The 17,580-nt window shown below is 40.8% G+C and overlaps 1 protein-coding gene across 12 annotated transcripts in view; it reads left to right on the forward strand.

Annotated features, from left to right (window-relative positions):
* Positions 1-17,580, forward strand: part of MAP2K5 (mitogen-activated protein kinase kinase 5) — a 228,882-nt gene continuing 211,302 nt past the window's right edge. For all 12 annotated transcript variants that reach the window (XR_012494694.2, XR_002136832.3, XR_016020872.1 and 9 more), the window contains exons 1-2: positions 1-774; positions 6,417-6,465. Coding sequence is in view for 9 of the 12 variants with exons in the window: in XM_074327515.2 (XP_074183616.1) it covers positions 640-774; positions 6,417-6,465 (184 nt within the window). In the remaining 3 variants the exon portion in view is untranslated. The remainder of the gene's footprint in view (positions 775-6,416; positions 6,466-17,580) is intronic.

The following is a 17,580-nucleotide window of genomic DNA, read 5'->3' on the forward strand; positions in this document are numbered from 1 at the left end:
GCTGCGCATTTTGGTTCCGGAGTAACTGTGCCCTCGCCGCCGCCTTCCTCTTTATCCTCCCGCCGCTACTGTCGCCGCCGCCGCCAGGACGCACGACTTCTGGTGGCAGGGGCTGAGCCCGCGTGCGCCGTGCCCTCTAGCTCGGGGTGGGGCAGAAGACTCGCCCCCTGACCCTCCCGCGGAGGCCCCCTCCTCAGCTTTCTCGTGGTCGGGCAGCCCTGGGGCTACTTCCGAATAGCCCCCGACTGAGTTCCCTCCAGTCTGGGACCCTCCCCTCGTCCTCAAAGGAGGTGTGGACACCTGCCGCTGTATTCCCCTAGAACGGTGGCTTCTCACACCCACACAGACGGCGGCCAGCTGCACCATCCCATTTTACCTTCTTTTCCAACTCTAGAATCTTCTGACCTCCGCTAGTTCCTACTGGTCCTGCCACTTGCCCAGTCCACGCTCACAGGGAGACATCGCTTAACCCCCACACCGCCTGGGCCTGGGTGGGTTCCTGCGGGCCCCTTCGTGACCACCCCTCCTTTCTGATACTCCTCACCCTCCGTCCTCTTCCCTCGGCCCCCGCGGAGGCCCCACGTAACCAGGGGCCAGAGGAGACTCCCTGCCCCAGAATGTGAGCCCCTTTGACCTGTAATGCTGTGGCTGGCCTTTGGACCCTTCCATGCCATGGAGAACCAGGTGCTGGTGATTCGCATCAAGATTCCAAATAGTGGCGCGGTGGACTGGACCGTGCACTCCGGGCCGCAGTTACTCTTCAGGGATGTGCTGGTGAGTGCAAACCTCAGTGTCCAAATGCCAGCGAGGGGGGCGCAGGGATTTGTGGGGCAGTCAGCACTTGACCACTGAATCTTACCTCTGGTGGCTTGAGCTGGTGGTGTCCACTGCTGGCCTCGTGTAGGGGCAGTTTAGTGCTTCAGCCATGAGCATTGATTAATTTCATGCAGGGAAATCTGGCAAATGTGCCGGGCCCTGGGGAAATAGAGATGATCAGATTGAAACCCTGCCCTCAAGGAGCTCACAGCCTGGACTGGGACAAAGGCATAGAAGCAACCAACTGGGACACAAAAAGCTGAGTCTAGAAGAGAGATTTTTTTTTTTTTTTTACAAATGTTTCGCGGAATGTCCCTGGCCAGATTCCAACCATGTTTTTCCACTGAGTTCCCTGAACTTGTGACCACTGGGAAAGGGAAACAGGGTAGCTGTAACCTATCACGTTTCAGGAAACCTAAGGTGTCTTTGGTTTTAAGATATTTTATGTACCTCTAAGAAAAAAATACCCATTAAACTGTTACATGCCACACATTGTACAAAAGCAGCCTGATTTTGGAGATGTTAAAATAGGGGGGAAATGTGCATCTTAGAATTAGCGATGTATTCTTACTTTCATAATAAATATTTGGAATGTATTTTAAATAAAATGGAAGGTGCGGGCATAGTGTAACCTGTTTGGCCTTGGCCTGTTGAACCCTCTTACCTTTTTTGCAGGTAGTTACTGAGGATGAGTGAAGTAAAATGACTTTTCCAAAGTCGTGTTGATTGTGAGTGGGGGAGTCAATACCAGAGCTCGGATTTCCTTATTTTTACAGAATGCATCGTGCCCATTTTATACATTGAATAATTGAGTATCAAAGGCAGAGCTGACATACCAAGAAGCACATTGCAAGGACCAGTTCTATAGTGGAGCTTACCTGCAAGATAACATGGGGTTTGGGAGGAGGAAGATCTTTGGTGTGATTTTTGATTGTCGTAGGTTAATCAAAGTTTGATTCCTGTACCTTGGTTTTGAGTTCTGTACCTTCGCTTTGATTTTACTGACCACCAGACCATACAGATTTTCAGGTGTCTGAGCCAGGAGTGCAGAGCCTGGAGTAAACCAGCAGCCTCCAGTCTTGTACATCAAATGCCAGCCTTCTCTTTGCATCCGGAGTTCTCTTTGCATCCGGAGTTCTCCACGCACTCAACATGCACGTAGATTTCCCCTCATGATAGATTTCCCCAGACTCCTTAGCATGGTCCTCTGGGCCCATCTTGATTGGCTCTTGTCTGCCTGTCATCAGCTTCATCTCTCGCCACAGTGCAATGAGCAGAGCATCCTGTGGCCCAGGTATTCTAGAATTAGCCTTCAGTTCTTCCAGATGCTCACTCAGCCCTTCTTCAGCTGGCCAACTCCCACCGTCCTTCAAAGCCCACCTTCACTTTTCCTCCACATCAGTCTTGGTTACTTGCCTTTCCTCTGTGTTCCCACAGCTTTGTTCAGGCAAATCACGTAGGTTTTGTCATAATTTTGTCCCCTCCACTAGATGGTAAACTTCTGGAGGAGATGGCCATCTCTGTTTCTCCTTTGTTTTCGGTGCTGCATAGGACCCCGAAATATTTGTTTAATGAGGGAGCTTCAAAGAAAATGCATGCAATTATGGTTTTGAATCAAGAAATTTGGATTTATTGGCAAGCAGTTCCACTAACTACGCAAGTCACTCTACTTCTCTCAGCTTCAGTTTCTTTACTTGTAAAATAGGGATAATACGTGCCTCAAAAACTTGTGAAGATAACATGAGATTGTGTCTATGATGACAGACATGAGCTTTCTTTCACTTGACTCATTTGAGATAGCAGAAGGTATTAGTGTAAGTAGAATGGTACAATGTTGAAGAAACACAAACTCTAGAGCCTAAGTTTAAATTGCAAGCCCTACCAGATTCACTTGGGCAAGTGTCTTCTGTGTTTCAGTTTCTTCGTCTGTTAAAATAAAAAGGTTGGGATAACAATAGTGCCTACCTCACAATTCTGAGGACTCCTGGAGTTGATCCACGGAAAGCACCTAGAACCCTCTGGAACATAGTATAAGGATAGTGATGTCCTTATGACGTAAGTGTAGGGCCTGGGTCTTCTGCTTCCCAGGCATCTCTCAGTTGTACCTTAGCTTCAGGCTGACTGGCCTAAAAGTAAACGGCACAAGCAGTCCCACCATCTAGAGCGCAGAGTGCCGTGTAGCTTCACACGTGCTGGCTCAGGTAAGCCCAGGTGCAGCATGTTTTGTTGGGGAGGCCTGATCAGGGGCTGTGGCAGTGCGTGCTGCACAATCTCCTCATGCCCCTTCAAGTTCTTTGAACTGGGAGCCCAGATCCTGGAGGACTCCTGCAGTCTCTTCTCTATGTTCACCTCATCTCTTCATCAAGAAATTGGCAAAATACCAACAGATGCATCAGCATGTCTGGCTTGGACCCTTAGAGATTAAAGTCAAATGAAACCTGGAAGCGTCTCCTTCATCTCATATAACTCTTTTCACCCCAGCTTTTAAATGAGAAAGGATGAACGCTAGAGTGAGGAAGTGCTAAAGCCACGTAGCTAGATGTTGGCAGAACCAGACGCAGACGCCAGAACAGTTTTTAGGTACTGAGTCAACCATAACTGAGTATTTGGGAATCAGAGTCAGTAGTTGACGGCTCCACTCACAGCTCCATCAAATAGCTGGGAGCCCCTGGGCAAGTCACCTGGCCTCTTTGGGCCTGTGTCCTTTGTCTGAATTAATTAGGGACAGTGCACTGTGAAGAAGGCCTAGCTGGTGCTCAAGGGCAGAGACACTTGCTTTCTGTGTTTCTTTTCTTCCTTTCCCCATTTTGCAGAAAATTGTGCAGGAGATCTGAATCTCCTGAATTAGTGGGTGGTAGGGGAGAAGGCTTCCCCTTTCATCTTGTTTGAACCCTGTCTCCCAAGTCCCAGTTCAGATTCCCCCTCATCTGTGAAACTTCACTTGATACTGAGCCTGTGATTTTTCCTGCCTCCAGAGTTGGTAAATACTACTTGCTATTTATGTTTTTGTTTGGCTTCTAATCGTACTATAAGTGCTTTGTATTGTTGGTCTTAAGTTTATCTTTGTGTCTGTGACCAGATTATAATCTTCCTAAATCTTACTCTTCTGTTGCCTACAGTTTTGTGATCTTCTTGCTCCTGGCACGTTGTAGATGCTTAATTGTATTTTTGGTCTGTCAGATTTTTGACTGATGGATGAAAGAAAAGGATGAACAAATGTTCACCATCAAGCTGTTTAAACTTTCTTTTGAAACCTTCTTTAGGTTAGGGAAATGTTATGTTGAGAAGACTGGGTCACTTTGAAATAAATCACTTCAGATATAACTGGAAAATATACATAAAATTATTTAATGTGCCCTGCTTAGAAATGGCCAGTAAATATTGACTGATTTTCAGACTTTTTACCCATGTTGTCATGATAGCCCCCCCCTTAATTGCTTTAACAAAATAAGATGGCCAGTTGTGTGCATGTGACTCTCTCAAGCCAAGTTGGCTTTTTTCTTTCTCCTTTCCCTCCTCAGTAGACGTAAAACATGTGTGACTCCTTGTTTATGTTAATGGGCAAAGTAGTCCATTGCTGCCCAGCAGGGTTTTCAGCTAGTTATTAGAAATTTGCTGTTTGATGGGATCTGCTATTCATGAGTAGGAAATGTCCTAAATGAGTTTGCTAATGCTGTAGAGTTCATCTGTCGAGATAGATTGAATGATCAGAGTTCCCAGAACTAACCAATGATAACCTATACTTGGAGGGTTAGGGGTAGAGCCACCCTCCTTTTTTTTTTAAAACCAATACTGGCTGGAAAAGGTCCTCAATAAATCCTGGGGAAGGATGAAGTAAGTGAATGAATGACCATCTTCCACTGGTTGTGGGCTGAAGTGTAAGGTTTCACGAGGTAAGCTTCGTAATGAATGTCCCAGTCATCAGTGACTTACCTGTTATCTGACCATAGCACGGACACTCTGAAGCACCTTTCAAATATGAACTCATTTAGTCCTACAAGGTAGCTGCAGTTATGATCTCAGCTTACACAGAGGAAACCGAGGCTTAGTCACTCAGCTAGTGAGTGGCGGAGCCAAGGTCCAACCCCAGCAATTTGGCTCCAGTCCACACTCGCAGGCGTTGCACTGGCTGACTGTATACTTTATTTCATCCTCACTCTGCAGTTTCCATATACCTGTCAATAAATACTTCCTACCTACAAGTGTGCAGAATTTTTTTTAACACTAAAATCTTGGACAAATACTTTTTATCTAAAAGTTGGTGTTTCATTTGCTAAGACGAGTCGGGAAAAAATAATCTCCTTCAGCCCTACTGAGTGAAGGCTGCCTAATATAGTTCCCCTTGATCAATTTTATATGCATAGATTTATTTTTGAAAAATAAAAAAGGCACTGTAGAAGCAAGGCTATTATGCAAATTGACACTGCAGCAAAAGCTTCTAAAGGGCTGCCTTTAGAAGGAAGTTGCAGCCTCCCCCTGCTCAGAAGGATTGTGGGCTCCCTACGGAGAAATACTTTCAGCGTCTTGCCTGTCAGCCTGCTGCCTGGTCCCAGTTGGGCACAGCCCAGGAGGGATGCTGTGGCGGAGCTCCCTGAGAGCAATAAGTTTGCAGGCCGTTTGTTTGAGTTGGGCCTGGACATAACGGAGGGTCACTTTTCCCAGAACTGATTTTCTTTCTTTTTTTTTTGTAAATTAAAGCTGATTGGGGTGACAATTATTAGTAAGGAACTGACTTTCTTGAAGGTGTTCTGTGCCTCTTTAATTAAGCTGCCTTTGTAGATTAATTTTCAAGTGTTTTCAACTGTTTAGATTCATTTAAACATTGATATCAGATTATATACACTTAAAATTTTTTTGTAGGCTAGATTAACTGTAGTTCAATGTCATTAAATACCTGTTTTTCAGTTGCTTAAGAGTAAAGGTTGATAAGAATTGTTTGTATTCAATGCAGCTTTGTGGATTTATATCATTATCACGGGAACTTGTTTTTTGAACTTTTCCCACGATGAGTGCAAGGCAAGGTGTTGCTAGTTGCATAACAGGAAGTACATTTGTTGAATGTCTATAATGTGTTAGGCTAGCTTGTGTTTATTACGTTTTTAATTTTACATAACCTCTATAAGTATTACTAGACCCATATTGGAGGACATCAAGTTGAGGCTCAGAGAGGTTAAGTAATTTGTTCCCAGTCACACAATTAAGTGCAGAGCTGAGATTCAAACCCAGGCCAGTCTGACTCCAAGACACCTTACTCTTTCTAGTGCAGTGCTTTCCACAGCCTCGCACAGAAGAAACCAAATTTTTGTAAACACACAACAGTGTATTTGTATACACTGAATCGAGAGTGAAAGATGGTATTAATACAAAATAGAAAAGGCTTTGTAAAGATTCTATCCCTCCACCCCCATTCCACTTCCTGAATAGAGATTTAAACTCTGGGCTTGCATTGCTTGCCTAAGTGTGATTATGAGCTAATGTTTTTATAGTTTATGCCCACATTTCAAAAATCTCCAGGTTCTCATATTTCCTCTAGGATTTGCCACATGTTAGCAATAAAGAAGATGGCTAATTGTGTTTCTTTATTCTTTTTCTTTGTTTAGGATGTGATAGGCCAGGTTCTGCCTGAAGCAACAACCACAGCATTTGAATGTAAGTTTGGCTTCTGTAGTTTCTTGACTATTTCTTTCTGCAGTAATTTTTCAAAGGGTTTATGGGTTGTATTACTTTAGAAACTGACAAAAACAGATTATTTATGATCATCATATGGTACATTTAAATATTTATAAATTAATGCAAGTTTAATGATGATATTTAACTGAGTAATATTTTCTTATTTAATCATATCTTGCATGTGCGTATTTCTATAATATGGCTTTAATTACCAACATGACCTTTATCTGCTCTTGCTCCTCACTGTAATAATATTGTGGGACGAAATGAAACGTGTAAACTACCTGTAGACCAATGATTATTGATTAAGAGGTTTTAATCCATTGCTGCTTTAAAATAGCAACAGCGTAGAGCTTTTAAGTGCACACTGAATGGAATAATTCTGTTTTTGTGGGTCTCGGCGTTGCTGCTAGATGATGACAGCAGCGCTTCAGGTCTTGCGCCTGCGTCCTTCCCCCAGCAGCCCCCCCCCCCCCCACCAAACCAATTGGCTTAGGGAGGGGGGCAGGGGCAGGGGCAGGCTGGACTGGAAAACTGGTTTTAACATGAGCCAGGTCATTGCAGGAGAGGTCAGACTCTGAGTCATGTTAAGATGAGAGTTTAGTCAGTAGCATAGGGACTCTGGCATTGAGAAGGGTAAAGCGTTTGTAATTATAGTTCCCATCTCTTTTTTGAAGATGAAGGCCACTTTTCCTTGTAGAAAAATGTACGGTTTCTCCACACAGTTGTATACTTTTTGTTCTTGTTTTTTAAGCAGATGGTTTCAGACACAGAGTGCAATGTCCTCTCTTTTATTTATGTTCTCTCTGAAGGACAGTTTGGCAGTACTTATCAAAATATAATATGTGCAAAACCTTTGGCTCAGCAGATCCACTTTTAGGAAGCTGTCTAACGGAAATACCTACACATGCATGGTTGACTGCCCTTCAAACCAAGTGTTCATTGTGGAATTATTTTTTAATAGAGAAAAATTAGAAGTAAGCTAAATGCCTAGAATAAGAAATTAATAAACTATTTATCAATAATCTGAAGCATTAAGCAGTAGCTATATGGAACGAGTTTGGATTTTATGCATTGACATGGAACGATATCCATGATATATTTATTATTGAATAAACAAATATTAATGTATATGGTACAATCTCATTTTGTAAAAAAGCTAATCCCTCCTCCTCCCAATTTCACCCATATATTGAGAGGCAAGGATCTGAAGGCGCCCACACATTGCTTTTCAGTGGTTTCCCCTGGAAAGGGGACTTGGGGGCTTGAATGGAGAGGGGGTGGCTGAAGGAGCACACTTTTTACTTTATATAGTTCACTATTGTTTGAGTGTTTTTCGACAATCATTACATGATTTAAAAGCTACGTGACTAGAACTCTTAAAATAGTATTTTATTAGCCACACTGGAGTCTATATATTATTGTAAAATGGCACATATCTGAAATACTTAGTGTTGCAAGCTCTTCATACCCGGTGCGGTAACTCCTTGGGTGCCAGGGATTTCATGGACAGTCTGATAGTTAAAATTTGAAGTACTTCCTGTTGTCAGATGCTGTGCTAAGGGCATTTAGTGGGTTATGTCATTTAATTTAACCTTCACAAGATCCCCACGAAGTACTTTGATGGCCTGTTACTAGCTCTGTTTCAGTTGAGGAAAAGACACCTTTAAGCAACCTGCTCAAAGGCTTAGAGCTGGTAAGTGGTCACGTGGAATTTTTGGAGTAGACTCAGAGCATCGCTGTATGCTCAACCACTGCTGAGACTTGTTCTGAGAGCTGTTATAATGCTTGAAACTGCGTGTTCTCATTGTTCTTAAGTGTGGCAGAAAAGCTTCGTACTTTCTACTTCTTGTTTTCTGGGTCCCCCAGAGTGGCTCAACGTACTTGTGCCCCGCAGGCTTCCAGAGTGAGGTTCCTGATTACCTCAGTGATCATTTATTGATGGCCTGCCCTGTGCCAGGTGATATACTAGATGGTTTACCTAGATTGCTGGTAATCTTTGCGACACCTCTGTGAGGTAGGAAGATTATACCTGGGAGGAAACTGAAGCTCAGAGACATGAAGTGATTGCCAAAGGTGATCAGTTAGGAAGTGGTAGAGTGCGGATTTCAAACACAGTTCTTTCTGAGTGTAAAACTTTGAGCGTTTTATCACCAAGCATATCAAACGCCTATGAAGTGTGTTAAGTATGTTTTATGCAGTATATGGGTATGATGAAACAATTCTTGAAAAATTAAACTTTGATCAAATAAATATTTATGGCAATATATTTAATACTGAAAAGTATGTCTAACACTAACAGAAAAAAAAATGTTTACACTTTTAGGTTTAAGTTCTTAGACATCTCATTCCTTCTTTTCCCCAAGAGCAGCATCTTTGTACCCACCTGCATTTTGTTTCTTATTTTTATAAAAAAAATAAAAACAAAAACACAGACAGACAAAATAATGGTAGTTTTTCGTGCTTAGATAATCGTGTACTTCTCGTTATAGACTTAAAATCCTAGGCTGGCTTTTTTCGTGATTGTTCCAAGGTGACCTTATTTTCTGAACCAAAGATGTAAACTCATAAATGGAATCTATGTATAAGAGACAGTTGGAAAGATATAGTTTGTAAGTTAATTTGCTGATATTTTTGAGCTGTTGCAGTGGTTTATGGGTCTGATAGAGCAACTCTTGAATACATAAAACTTCAATCAAAGATATATTTATGGTAATATATTTAATACTAAAAAGTATACCTTGAACACCAGTTGATTTCTTAGATAAAAGAGATGGTTTTATATTTAGTGATATGATATAAATGTAGCAATAAGAGAAGGGGCACCATCAAATTACCTGTTTTACGTAAATGTAGAGAAAAGGATTTGAGTAAATGGAAAAGAGGGGAAAGGTCAGGTAATCTTACAGATTCTTCAGTTCTTAGAAGTGCCGTCTCTTCAGTGAAACCTCTGGTCGGTCCCCCAGCTGTGGTTAATCTCTCTGTGTACCTTTACAGGAGCACGTAACACTTTGTTTCATCGTGTATGTGTCCATTACTCACTGTATTTCGAAAGACTTGGTGATAGGGGCCATGTTTTATTGCACTCTCGCTCTCTTCTGAGTAGTTAGCTTCATGCCTTGTAGAACCACCCTTGTTGAATAAAATGGATTTATATGTGTCCATATTCAAATGGAAATTATAAAATGCATGGGACCTAAAGCTAAGGAGGTAATTTGCTGTTTTTGGATTGTTTATGCTATTGCCCAGGCAAAGAATATAATTGGTTGATGGTGGACAAGTCAGGCTCCAAATCCAAATTCTCACCCTTGACTGGGCCCCGTGTCCTGAGGGGGCTGAAGGTCTGCAGTGGCTGTATTCTTTCTGACTTCTGTCCCTGGGGATGATCTTTCTGAGGGGCATTAGAGCTGGATGAGGGGAGGGAGGCCCATTGATGCTGAATTCACCTCTTGGACGGATGGCCCTAAACCTCTTTTTCTTCTTACTCCTTCTAAGTCCTTTCTTCCTTATAACAGCACAAATTAAAGCACTTTACAATACCTAGTGTTTGATTGTTTATTTGTTTTTTAATTAGGAAGGTATAGATGATCTTTCAAAAAACATTCAAGCAGCAAAATGTAAACATCCCCATTTTCCCCAAGTCACTAGTTAACAGTTTCTCCTGTATCCTTACAGAAATTGTCTCTGTATGTCTTACATATTATACTGGAACTAGTGTCCCCTGCCTGTACTTAATAGTATACATTAGGCCTCTTTCCAACAACATCACTGTGCACAGATCAACTTCATTCTTTTGGATGACTACATTGTACTTAATTTTATGGCTATGGCTTCATTTCTTTAACCTATTGACGGACCAATTTTAAGTTGTTGCCAGTTTTTTAGTATTAGAAAAAATGCTGCAGTCAGCAGTATTGTCTTATATATTTCTAGGCTAAATTCCTAGGAGTTGGAACCTCTGAGACAAAGAGTACCCATATTTTACTTATTAATAGCTCTTACCGTGTTGGTCTCCAAAAGGTAGAGCCAGTTTACACTCCCACCTACAATGTTTGAGAATAACCATTTCTCTCTACCCTCACCAACTCTGGGTATTAGCAAGCTATTTAGTCAATGTCAGTTTGATAGGTGGTAACGATTATTATACTATTGTTTTATTTTTTATTTCCTCAGTTATAAATGAGCCTGATCATCTTTTCATTTGTATTTGGTCTTCTGTATTTGATTTCTGTGGACTATTTGTCACCTTTGCTTATTTTTCTATTAGGTTGTCTTTTTCTAGTAGATTTAAAGCTTTCCAATATTGAGAAAATTGGCCCTTTGTCTTATATGTTACAAATATTTTCGTTTAGTTTACTACTTTCCTTTCAGCTGGTTTGGTCTTTTTTTTTCTCTTTTTTCCCATGGAGAAGTTTAAACTTTTTACATGGTCAGATTTATCATATTTTCCTTTGTGACTTCTGGTTTTATGTCATACTTAGAAAGGTCTTCCACATTCCAAGACATTGAAAAAAACAATCTGTATATTTTTTTTCTGATTTAATGGGGTTAAGCGCACACAAACGTACGTTCATGTGTGTATTAGTGTGTGTTTTTCTTTTTGTAAAACAGTGTGCATTTTTATCACAAAGGTTTTTTGTTTGTTTGTTTGTTTTTTGGTACATCTTCAGTTTATTTTGGTGAAAGGAGGAGTCAGATGGGGATCCAATTTTATTTCTCAAGCAGATAGAGTTACGCCCATACCAGTTATTGAATGATTTGCCTTGTGAGAACACTTCTGAGATGAAGCTAAGTTCTATAACCATAAAAAATCTTTTATGTTTGCATGTGTGGGCCCTACATATGCTGTAGGAGTCTGAGATTCATATAGGCCCAAAGACGCCTGCTGATTTTCAGTTTCATTAACAGATTAATAAGCACATGAGGTGATGAAAATCAACTGTGCTCACTGATGAGTTCCCTGCCCATATCTGTTACATGGGTTGCTCTCCCTGAATTTTCTGTAGACAAGTTACTGCTATAAAATGACCTTGGGGCTGGTTGCTGGACAGTAAGATCTTACTGGTGACTTGAAAGATGCATTTTAAGTCTGTATAGAGAAATGCTGACTTCTACCTATGAGTACCACATGGCACCACTTTTCCATGACACTCTGGCTTCACATGTTTTGGTTGGTAGCCGTCATAAATAGCTTCGTACTTGTCACACCATACATCTGAGTTTTGGTTCAGAAAAGATGGTTGTAGGATAAGTCTTGACTATGTCTTTCTTCAACCATGACCATTTTACACTCACTTCACATTGAATAGAATACTTTCCAGTTGTTTTATGAATTTCTGGAAGATTATTTTGGGTAGAAGTTTTAAAATCAGTACATCATATCTCATTTTAAATTTGGCATATGACCATTTAAAGCAAAATTGCACTTATATAAGTTGTAAATTCTTAGACTATAGAAAACAACTAGAGCTGATTTCTGGGAGAAACACTTGCAGGAGATAGATAGTTGTCATATCCAAATAGCAAAGGCAATATCATTAGGAATAGTTGGGTGGGAACCCCTTTTGCTTTGGAGAAAAGTCTAAATTATAAAATATATGGAAATCATAAATAATGGGGGAAATGAAGTTCATTTTATTTATAGTAAATGTAAACTATAAATGGTTGCTTATAAGTAAAACTAGGTAGGTTAATGAAAAATTGTAATTCACAGTAGACCTACACTGAGTCTAAAAGTTATTTAACAGATAAGAGTTAATTGTGCATCTTTGAATTTGAGACGGTTTGAAGGGAGCTTTAATTTATTGGAATTTTGGTTCCAAATATTATCGATACAAAAAATCCAAATCTTTTTTAGTCTTATGAGAGTAGTTGCTTATCAATATAGTCTTGCTATTTTGCATGAGAATTAAGAAGTTTAAGTCCTTTACCCAAGCACCACGCTAGTTGTTCTTTGAAGGCAGTAGACAATACTGCTCATTTTTGAATCCCCAGAAACCCAGCATAGAACCTGGCACATACGGTAGTGCACGCTCAAAATGTGTTTTTGGAATGCGTGGATGGTTGAAGGAATAAAGTAATAAGGACAAGCTCTTTAAATCTCATCCATCAGCAGATTCTACTAGCTCTGTCTTTAAAATGTATCCAGCACGTGATGACTGCTTAAACTCTCAGCTTGGTTGAGGCCACCATCATATCTCACCTGAACTAGGACAGTGGTCTCCTAACTGGTCTCCCGACTTCTGCTTTTGCCTCCATACAGCAGCCAAAGTCAAGTGATCCTTTTAGAAGTTAAGTGAGATCATAACACTCAAAACCCTCCAGTGGTTTCCATCTTACTCGGGGGTAAAAGCCGAGTCCTTAAAATGCCCTGCATTTTCTTGTTTGCCCCCAACTCTGCTCCACCATTTCTTCTCTAAACTCATCTATTCCTCTCCTTCCTTTTCATTCTGTTCCAGATACTCTGGCTTTCTTTCAGTCTCTCGAGCATGCCAGGTATTCTTCTGCCTCAGGACCTTTGCATGAGCTGTTCCCTCTGCCTGGAACATTCTTTCCCCAGATATCTGTACAGCCCAACTTCCTCATCTCCTTCAGTCTCTCTCAACTAAAGTGTAGGTAAACTCCACGAGAGCACTTCGTTTTTCCTTTTCCACTGTTAGTACTCCCATTGCTCAGAAAATTGCCTGCTATCTGGTAGGCACTTACCTATTTGTTGGAAAGAAGAAGGGAGCAAAGAAGTGAAATAGGAATCAGGAAGTGGGAGGCATGGAGCTAAATAAAACTCATGGATATGAAAATTTGGCTATAGAAACTGTGGCCTCTAGTCCTGTCCAGACCTTAGATTCCACACCTGAGAAGGACTCTAAACTTAACAATGGTTCTAGTAATTCCCTGTGGATGTCTTTGTAACCTCTACAATTATGTTTTCATTTCATCCCTCTTGTCTTGGAAAAATGCCTTTGCTGTAGTTCTAATTGACTCTCACCTGGCACTGAAGGAACGTGACAAAGGACATAATACGTCGCCCTAACTTCCTGTTGCTCTTTGTAGAAGCCAGATCGTTTCTCTTGAAAGCCCACCCGAGTCCTGTCCCCTCAGTGGGTGCTGTCTGGCTCGTCCTCCCCGGCGTCTGCTGTTCACTGGCTGGGCCCTGTGCTGGCCATTCCGACCGCCCTTACCCGACGCTGCCACTGCTCCTCTCTTGGGCTTGTATGTTCCTGCTCTTGGTTTCTCTTTTGGATTGCATGTTGCCTCAAATAAAATCGCTAACAACATATGGCCTGTTATGATTCTCTTTTCCCAAACTCTGCCATTTTGTATATTTGTGACACACTGCAGATTTTGTGAAGATTGCTTCATAATATTTGTTTACCATCTGCTGCACCCTATTTGGTATCTTGCTAGGATTTTTTCCCTCCATTTTAAGTGACATTAACAAAATCCAGCCAGTACATAGACTTTCTGGTTCTACTTTTGCTTCCCTAATGTGCTGGAAAATCATATTACTATGCTCCAGGCAGCTAGAGAAGCCTGGAATTCTCATTGTGAACCAGTGTATCAGATCTGTTGCACCCCCTCCCCCCTCTTGGTCATATCTAGTAATGTTTTTTTGGTCAGATGGCAAAGAACCTCCATGTGTAAGACAAAAAGAGTTCAAATTATTTTTTCTACTTCTCTCTACTTAGGACCACTACTTTCTAGTGTTCTTCACCAACATATTTATACTTTTGAAACTCTGTGTCATTTTAGTAAGTTTTTATGATTTATAGTTCCAGTTAGTGTACTTTTTATAGCTAATCCAGTTCGATGGGCAAATAGCCAGAGTCTTTGCTGGATGGGCTGTGTGAGTCCAACTTTTTTTTTTTTTTTTTTTAGTACATTTTATTGGGGACTATTGGGAACAGTGTGTTTCTGCAGGGCCCATCAGCGTCAAGTTGTTGTCCTTCAATCTAGTTGTGGAGGGCGCAGCTCAGCTCCAAGTCCAGTCGCTGTTTTCAATCTTTAGTTGTAGGGGGCACAGCCCACCATGTCATGTGGGAATTGAACCGGCAACCTTGTTGTTGAGAGCTCGCGCTCTAACCAACTGAGCCATCCAGCCGCCCCTCCAGAAGCTCAGTGGCAGCTCGTTGTCTTCAGTCTAGTTGTGGAGGGTGCAGCTCACTGGCTCATGTGGGAATCGAACAGGCAACCCTGTTGTTCAGAGCGCGGCTCTAACCAACTGAGCCATCTGGCCGCCCTGAGTCCAACTTTTTATTGAGAAAAGTATTTTAAGTTACCATCATACTAAATTGCTTGGTATTTAAGAGATTTCATGTATGTCTTCTTTGGAATTCATTGTCTTTAGAGAGAAGTATATTCTTACTTTAAACTTCTTACTCTTAATTAACTTCTCATGCCTGTCAATTCACTGTCTTTATTTTGTTTTATTGTTTCCAAGCTTTATTGAGCTATAATTGACATGTTACATTGTGTGAGTTTAAGATGTACAGGGAGCTGACTTGATACACGTACGCGTTGCACGAGTTGGCCACCATAGCATTAGCTAACACCTCTATCTTGTCACATAATTGCCTTTTCTTCTTTGTGGTAATAACATTTAAGATGTACTCTCTTAGCAACATTCAAGTATGTAATACCGTGTTACTTGCTATACTCACCATGCTACACATTATACTTATAACTGGAAGTTTGGAAGTTCGTGCCCTTTGACAAATACCTCTCCATTTTCCTCATTCCCCGGCCCCTGGTAATCACCACTCTACTCTGTTTCTCTGAGTTTGGCTTTTTTAGGTTACACATATAAGTGATATCACATCGTATTTGTTTTTCTATGTCTGACATTTCATTTAGCGTAATGTCCTCAAGTTTCATCCAAGTCATTGCAAATGGCAAGATGTTTATTTTTCATGGCTGAATAATATTACACACACGCACACTCCAACACCAACATCTGTATCCATTCTCTACAAGATCCTGATTTCAATTCCTTTGGATATATACTCAGAAGTGGGGTTGCTGGATCATATGGTAATTTTATTTTTAATTTTTTTGAGGAATCTCTATATTGTTTTCCATAGTGGCTGCACCAGTTTGCATTTCCACCAATAGTGCACAAGGGTTCCCTTTTCTCCACCAACACTTGTTTTCTCTTGCTTTTTTGGTGATACCCGTTCTAACAGGTGTGAGGTGATAAATCAATGCGGTTTTGATTTGCAATTCCCTCATAAGGAGTGATGTTGAGTATCTTTTCATGTACCTATCGTATGTCTTCTTTGGAATTCATTGTCTTTAGAGAGAAGTGTCTTTAAACTTCAAAACCAATGGTTTGCTCTTGAGCTGCCTGTGGTCTTCTCATAGGTGTGATTACTTTTCCAACACAGTCTCCTCTTCGACATTAAAAGGTGTCTTCATTAAAACTACTAGTCACAATTATTAGAGTGAATCAGACAGTCCCCCCAAAGAGCAATTTGTAAAGAAAACCAATACATACATAAAATGGGGTCTCTTACTAATTTGTAAGAACTATTATTCACTGTGTCATATAAGCCAGATTTTATCTTCAGGCTTTCTTAGACTTTCAACTTATCTGAAATATTTCTCTTGGAGTCAGACCCCTATGGGACAGCATTCAATACTTTGCCACTAGGTTGGCTGTTCTGGCCTTTTGGCCTTAGTTTTCTGTTCACTTAAAGCAAAATACCCTTGTAGAGTTTCATAGCTGCTTTTTATGGCACTTTTAGACAAGAAATTATTCTGGTGGCTGACTTCCCTCACAGTTCTTTGCTAAAATCATTCCTAAGAGAGTTCATAGAATTATAAAATTCCAGAATCTTTTGTTTTAAGTAGTCTTAAATGTTCAAGCCCTGGTTTTGAGAGCTTAGAGAACTCTATTTGTTGTCATTATTCTAGTTTTAGAGAGACTGTGATTTAAATTATTTTTCTGGAATTTTTCCTCTCTTTACAAATTATAAAAATTTTACCTGTTTTACTAAACTCCAAGTACTTCCTCATTCCATCTGAACAATACCTTTTGAGGTCTTGTGTATATTGAAATTTGAATATCAGCAGTTCCTTTGCAACCACCATCTCAATAGCTGGTTCGAGTGTAGAAATGAGATTTACAAAAACCCTCTTTGGTCAGGCTGGAAATTTTACCAAGTTCGGGACTTCATTAAGAACAAATCTGTTTAGCCCATATCAAAACAGAGAATTTGACTTGGTTTTAAAACAGAAATGTAAAGTGCTTTTATGTGTGTTAATATGCAACATTTTATTCCTTTATGCTATGTCTGTTTTTCCCCTTTGTTTCCCATATTTTTAAGAAAACCTTTTACTTAACTTTGAAAATACTAGTTTCTAGAACCTATGTAGAAACTCCTTGTTTCCAAAACTAGAATGGCATTTCCCCCTCAATTTGGCTTTATAGGTTCTGTAACTAAAATTTAAAAAGAAAGTGCTAGGTTCCTATGTAACCCTTTATGTATGTAGCATCCCTAGGAGTGGCCTTCTTTGTTACTGAGACTGACCACGGTGTGCCTTGCACACTGAAAACAGGCAACTCTTGGTAACGTTACACTAGTAGTGACTTTAGACAGCTCCTGGCTCTATAGATATTTAAGAAGTGTGACTTGATGGTACTGATTTACGTTGAGTTGGGGAACTCTTTGGGAGTGAACCAGGGTCCAGGACCGAGGAACAAATGTTTTGGAGAGAAAACCCCAGTGAGAGCTGTTGGTTTGATCACTGAGCGGCCCGGCTCATGATGTCCCTTTGCTATTGGCTACTGAGGAGAAAAAAAGAGTAACATTTTGCTCCCAAATAGGCTAATTGGGAGACACCACAAGCTCCCTCCTATAGTTCCCATAGCCTGGTCACTGGGCAGGGGGATGTCTTCAGAACTAACTGCAGCTGGGCAGGAGGGAGGGCCCGCTGAGGTGTGATGGGCAAAGCTCCATGTACTGAGCTGAATTTGTGCTGTATTTTCAGAAAGCGTCTTCAGAGCATGTCATGTAAGCATATTCTCTTCATGACAAATCCTTATTCTCCAGGCCTGGAATCAGGTTCTCTGCATCTGATCAAATCAGCATTTAGATA

The sequence above is a fragment of the Rhinolophus sinicus genome, chromosome 3 (genome assembly GCF_057876585.1).
Source record: "Rhinolophus sinicus isolate RSI-liver-muscle chromosome 3, RSI-T2T, whole genome shotgun sequence".
NCBI lineage: Eukaryota > Metazoa > Chordata > Mammalia > Chiroptera > Rhinolophidae > Rhinolophus > Rhinolophus sinicus.